Genomic DNA, 6,966 nt, shown 5'->3' with positions numbered 1-6,966 from the left:
CACCACATATTGGTCTGGCACCGTCCTCTGATTTAACGTCCTGTAGTCAACGCACATGCGGACATCACCATTCTTCTTCCATGCGATCACAATTGGGGAGGCATAGGGGCTTTGCGACTCTATTATTTTTATTTTCTAGCAACCCCTTTAAATGGAATCTGACATCGTCAAAATCTGCAGGCGGAATTTGGCGGGAACGTTCTCGGAAAGGTGTTTTATCCGTCATTTTTATTTGATGTTCTGCCCCTTTTGCTGCTCCCAAATCCCATTCCCCTAGAGAGAAAACTGATTTTCGTCTCTCTAACTCAAGTATTAAATATTCCATATCTTGACGGGAGATATCGCTATTTCGGAAACACTCAGCAAACCCACTCTGTTTATCACATCCTACGCCTCCCACCCCTGTCTGCACATTCCATGTATTAGCTGAAGGTGTGGTCTCATTCTTTTGACACCAATCTGCAAGCATGTGATATAAGTTAGTATTTGTTCCGATTATAATGGGAAGTTCACTTCTCCCCCCTGGTATCTCTGGGCATATTAGAGCAATAAAAGGTATCTGAACTTCTTTGCCATCAGCACTTATCACTTCCAACATTGCTTGCACATACCCTAGATAAGGGTACTTTTCGGCACTTAACCCCCAAATGACTAGCCCGGTTAAAGGCTGTATGGAAACTTCACATAAATGTTCACGATACCACGATTCAAAAATTATAGACACCTGTGAGCCACTGTCTAATAATACATTACATGGGCTCCCATTCACCTTTGCAGACACAATTGGGGTGGGTCCCAATAACCCTTCTGGTAGAGCGCCATTCCACCAAGTGTTCCCCATAGCGCATATACTAATTTCTAGGGGGCCTGTGAGGGGGTCACAGACCTCCCCCGTCCGTTTCCCGACTCCCTGAGGTTTCTACCTGGTTCAAGGTCTTCATGAAAATTATTATCATGTACCACATTCAGGGGGCATTCATATGACAAATGTCCCTTCCTTCCGCATCTGTAACACCCCCTATTTATAGGCCGGACTCCTCGGCCTATTCCTCTACTTGATGAGATAGGAGTATTCACCCCTCGCCGTGGGGTATTGGCACTTTGTGAAGCGATGAACCTATCTATTTTTGCGTAATATTTTAAGTATTTTTTCCTCAAAGGACGTGGGTTCAACGGCAGGTACTACCACTTTTACTTTTTTTTTACAGTGTTTTCCCGCAATTCTATCATTGTTTCCTCCAGCTTAACATCTTTCATCAGTTCATTAAATGTCGGAGGGGGTTTCCGTATATCTGAACACCTGATTTTTTGGGCAACAGGGTCTGAGGTTAAAGCACCCCTCAGTAACTGCCTCATTCTACTCTCATCAATATCTTCTTTTTTTATCCCATCCTTCTCCACTATTTTATACAAAAGTTTGTCCAATCTGAACAAGTATGTGCTCAATTTCTCCCTGGGCTCCGGGAATGTATGATGGAGCCTAGAGATTAAATCTCCTACATCTTCCAGTGTCCCGTATGCATGATCTAATGCTTCAAAATAAACATCTAATGTGGCATCATGATTGCTCCTCCTAGTAGCCTGGATGACCCCCATGGCAGGCCCCCTCAAGCTTTCGACTACCCTTTGCTTTTTTATGTGATCAGGGCATTTCCACTCTTCGGTCTGCTGCACGGCCGCCTCTTTCCATGCATCATATTGTTCTTCCCCAGCAGGTACTGGTTGTATACCAGAAAAAATTCTTAATCTCCTATAGCTTCCCTCGTAATGCCATCTCTCTAATTGAGTGACTACCCGTTCCATAATGTTCTCAAATTGACTCCCACATTTTTCTTCACTATTATCTGTGTCTCCTCCACTCTCTCCCTCATTACTTCCTTTAGTAGAGCTGACTTTTTGCGTAGGCATACCGGTATCCTCTGATTCTCCTGTTCTTGGCCATATTATGCTCCATCTCCTCCCCGAATTATAATCTGCGATCATCATGACAGGGATCAGGTTGGAGTCTAACTCCCTTTCATTTTCTATAAGCATGGCGCATACCAGCCCTAAGTCTCCTCTCCATTTATCCCCTATTCGAGGTTGTATGATCCCACATAATGTTCTCACTTGCTTAACTACGTATTCATCTGTAAATTCTGAGAAATTTCCTCCCACTGCAAAGCACCTTTTTGGGTCTAGCCCTTTACTCTGACACCATAGGTACAGTTCATCCCCATTAAAATATTCCATTTTCCTTTTCTTTTACTGCTCACTGGGTATCCCTCGTATCTAAGCAGTACGCCTCCAAATGTAACCCCTATCCTATGTTACCGAGTTAATTAAAAATGCCTCCACCCAGGCTTATTATTAGTATTGCAAATTTGCAAATTCTGATTAGGTTCACCTGGGAAAAAGCTATTGCTATATACTATATAGGGAAATTAACACTTTGTGTTCGTGGATGAGGTGTTAGTGTTGTGCAGGCAATATTTTACCAGTTTTAATATAGCCCAAACCACCTGTTCTCTCTCTTTAGGATCTTCGGCTGTACTCCAGTCCTTCGGCAGGTATGTATTTAGCCACCAGAGATAGATATATAGAATAATAATACGGTTGATTTCTATGAAGGTATAACTTTATATTCACATGAGATAAGCATAACAGAGTATACTAGGTTTACTTTTAAACACTCTATAAATGCATTACTTAGGGACTCATATAACTTTATAAGCCTTAAAGATTCAGTATAATGTCAGTTGAAGTCCAACAAGGCTTATATTAATTATACTATTGAGATTGGCATACGCTGTCTATAGCACTTGAAAAGTCTTTATCCTTTTTCACAGTATGAGTCCAGTAGATTAATACCTTTCCCTTTCAGGGGAATTGAGCATACGTACTGCAATTCATAAATGCATACATTGACACACCATAAGATAAGAGAGGGCAAAAGTCAGTGTACAAGGCTATGTGTCATTTATTTCTCATACCCCAATCTTTACTCTATGGGCCTGATTCAGACCCACTCGCGAGCGGCTGTCCGCTCGCAAGTGGGTCGATGGTGTGCACTGCGCATGCGCACGACGGAGGGAGCTCCGTCGTGCGCATGCGTGAGACGCGACGAGCGAAGGATTTTCCTTCACTCGTTGTGTCTGATCAAAGGGGGCGTGCTGTCGATGTTGATTGACAGCACGCCCCCTTTGGTGGGCGTGCCGGGGGCATGCCTGCCAGATGGAGGCGTTCCGAAGGGAACGCCTACCGTCAGAAGCCGGCCCCACTGACATCACTAGTGATGTCAGTGGGAGTGATTTTGGCTCTGATAGAGCCAAAATCACTCCTGGCCTTGCGGTTGAGAAACTCAACCGCAGGCTTCTGCTCGCACTGGCGATGGTCGCGATGGTCAAGACCACCGCGACCATCATCCTGCACGCTCGTATATGCTGTGGGTGGTGACCCACAGCTATACGAGCGTCCAGGAGGACGCTCCATATTTATGGAGGTGGGCCCTGATTCAGAGCGAGCGCTCTGGTCAGAGCGTCCGGCTCTGAATCAGGGCCTATGTCTCTTCCTGAAAACACTGTATCTTTCCTGGCCAGCAAAGTATTTCCCTTGATCCTGCTCCTACTGTATTTCCACTCCAATGTCTGGGATCCTGGTAGGCTATATAGTACTTAGTCTATGCAATTATAAGTCTGTGGAGGTAATCCAATCCCAGTCCCTGGCATTAGCTACAAGTTATGCTTGATGCTCCTATGCATGCTATGGCCAATAGTATAGCCCTCATGTATTTTGGTTATGAAAGTTATCCAGTAATAAAGGCTTAGTAACAAACTTCCTTAAATAGTCTTTAGACTTCTCTATTACTTCTATCTAAGGCTATAGCTGCATGTAGTGGTCCCCACTGATCCTGTCACTGTATAAGGATTATAAAAGGCTCAGTACATATATGTGAGTGGGATGTGTTGATTCTCAGTGGTACTCACTCACAGGAGCAATGTGCGGGCTGCTCTTTTAACCTCCAGATCCTTACGATGGCTTTGGGAGAGATAAAGGCTTAACTCTGCCACTACATGTGGAGGGATGTGGACCTTAGCACAACACTGCCCATGTAAAAGCAGTCAGCAGCAGCCCCGCCTCCTCTGACGATGCGGCTCTCCGGTCCCAGCCTCCGGATCTACCAGTCAGGCTCTGCCGCTGCCGGAAGCCAGCGCAGCACCTCAGCGCTCCCAGAGATGTCTGCTTCCAGCCACACGCTGCCGATCACCGGCAGCCTCCCTCAGCCCCACACTGGCCGCTAATCCCGCTGACCCGTCCACCGCCTGTTATAGCTCTTAGGCGCGGCTGTAACGGTAAGTCAGTGGACCCGGCGCTGGTGGGGGGAACTGCAGTCTGCCCTCCGATGGCTTCCATCTACTATATATAGCCTTCCCCAGCACGCGACTTGCTTTTGCCGCCTAGCTCACGAGCTCCTAGCCTCACGCGGCCCTTCCAGTACCTTCTCAGCTTCCACGAGACCTTCTCTCTCTATACAAGTAACTTGAGCCACTACATGTGTGTATAATGCCCTACATGACTTCTGCCTGCCCTGTACAGAAAGAAAACATATTAATCACACCATATTAACAATCTTTAAATACCCACATGAATATACGTATATACTGTACACAATATACCTAAACTCACTATGTGGAACATACTACATGTCATATGAATTAATACTCAATATTATGCCCTACTACAAAACCACAGGGTTGCCAGACTGCTAATCCCCATTATCAAGTGTATTGCCAATACTAAGATATGTATTTACATCTGTATTTCTGTTTATTTTTACCTAAGCCGCATATTAATGTGGCTACAATTGTAATAAAAATAAATATGAATTAGACAAGTATAAGTACATGCTGCTGTGTGCCGATGGAAAATCTGACACTTTAGGGCACGGAGACATGTTTTTCCAGATTATCCGCAGCTCAGTGACTGGGTTATGTCACTGAGTAGTTTGTCAGCCCCATGCTGTTTGCTGAAATGAGAACTTGACAGTCAATTCTCATCGCCTGCTCTACACACAGAACACCCCTTGCTTTCTGCTTGACATTACATATATGATACAAACTGTTAGAAACTCACAGTGATAATTGTCACTCTGCATGACATTTACAATCATTGGCTGCAGTAAACAATTTGCCTTGGGCAACCACCTTATCTAAATATACATAGATACTTATCACATTGACAGGGCTAAATATCAACTGAAACTCCAATAAGCTAAAGGTGAACTCTGAACATCTTCTGAACTCATTTATTTTTTACAAGAACAACCCCAGAAATGAAATGCTAGTAAAAGCTGTGGATAACTGTACTGTGTACTGCTTATCCTGTGCTCATCCTCCACATAACGTGAAAGGACCAAAATACTTTAAATGTTTGTAGAATATTAAAATTCCATGTTCAGTACATCCACCTTCGATGAATGAACTTCTAGTACTTAACTACATCCATAAGTGTTTATGTCTTAGGGCACACACTGATGGTAATTAAGGGGTCTATGTACTAAGCCTTGTGAGAGGATAAAGTGTACAGAGATAAAGTACCAACCAATCAGCTGTCACTTAACAGGCTGTGTTTAAAAAATGACAGTTAGGAGCAGATTGGTTGGCACTTTATATCTCTCCAAGGCTTAGTACATTAATAACAATGCTAGTTAAAAGTACTTTAATTTTTAATAGAGCAATAGAATCATGCTCTCAAATGTCTGTACAACCTCTTGGACCGTGTACTGAGTGCTCCCATAGAGCTCACTGCAAACAAAATCAAAATTAACACTTATCAAAAAAGCATGTCTTCAAATCTGTTTACTTACATTATTTGCTGTTTGCAAATATCAATGTCAAAATACATTTAGGAATTTAAAAAAAGTGCATCAAATGATTAAAAGACTTTACTGTGCAAGTAGATGTGATGTATGGGGATCCGGTCAGATAGTTGACACTCATAATGTCGACACTAGAATGTCAACATGGTTCAATGTGTCAACTGGCACCATGTTGACATTCTCAGAATGAGGACATGTTCACATTGTTGAGATCTGAAATGTCGAAATATGAAATGTCAACATTTTCAGAATACCAACGGTTAGGGTTAGACGCTGCCGGGAGAGTTAGGGTCAACCTGCAAGTCCTTAACCAGACTTGGTTTATTGGTAATAGTGGTATACAGAGTGATAACAGCGGTAAATGGTGGTAGTACAGGTTATAGTTGTCTCACCTGAGGAGCTATGTTCTGTACGTGTGTGCAGTACTGTGACACTCTTGCACAGCGGTGTGCTGCAGGTTACACATGTGCAGTGGTACCTCAGGTCAGAGGTTATGTCTCTGGCTGACTCCGAGTCCTAGTGCTGGAAGTGTATTGCATCTCACTCAGGACTGTCTCCAGGCAGATAAAACATTACACTTTACTTCTATCTCAGTCCACCTGCAACCATAAAACAATAAAACAATGAAACACATCATCACTTCAAACATATTCCAGTCCACATTTTTTCAGGAACACATTTAGTAGTTATGACGTCAGTCTCTTTGTTAACACATCAGCGACATTATCTTCACTTGCTACAAAGGTTATGCTAACAGACTTTTTCTCCACTAACTTGCAAATAAAAGTGCAATGTGCTTGGACTGTCCATGGTGCTAGGTACTGTAGGACAAGTAAATTGCACCTTTGTGTCACACTCATTGCTGATATTCTCATCTTGACTCTCAAAACTCACTGGGGAATTAAATTGTTTTTTTGGGCGTTTCAAGCAATGGGCGTGTATCAGAGCAATTCAATTGTTTGTCTGATAGATGCCCATTAGCTGCAGCAGACACATTATTTCTCGCAGCCTCCTGCGCGGCTAAACTCGGTACTTCTGGGTGCGTTAAATACTAATAGGCGTCTATCGGGAAACAATTGAATTGCTCTGATAGATGCTCATTAGATAAG

At 43.3% G+C, this 6,966-nt stretch overlaps 1 protein-coding gene across 1 annotated transcript; it reads right to left on the bottom strand.

Annotated features, from left to right (window-relative positions):
* Positions 1-1,191: 1,191 nt before the first annotated feature.
* LOC148543135 (paraneoplastic antigen Ma1 homolog) lies at positions 1,192-2,232 on the bottom strand. Its single transcript, XM_088457592.1, has one exon. It carries the CDS (start codon positions 2,230-2,232, stop codon positions 1,192-1,194), a length of 1,041 nt encoding a protein of 346 aa, XP_088313718.1.
* Between the last annotated feature and the right edge of the window lie 4,734 nt (positions 2,233-6,966).

This window comes from Taudactylus pleione, unplaced genomic scaffold (assembly GCF_031769625.1).
Source record: "Taudactylus pleione unplaced genomic scaffold, aTauple2 ptg000006l, whole genome shotgun sequence".
In the NCBI taxonomy this organism is placed as follows: Eukaryota; Metazoa; Chordata; class Amphibia; order Anura; family Myobatrachidae; genus Taudactylus; species Taudactylus pleione.
The sequence above is the reverse complement of the archived record's forward strand: the minus strand, read 5'-3'. Positions and strand labels throughout refer to the sequence as shown.

What these genes read in the sequence shown, in the direction of transcription:
- LOC148543135 (XM_088457592.1), bottom strand. Translation starts at nt 2,232, where the DNA reads ATGGAATATTTTAATGGGGATGAACTGTACCTATGGTGTCAGAGTAAA.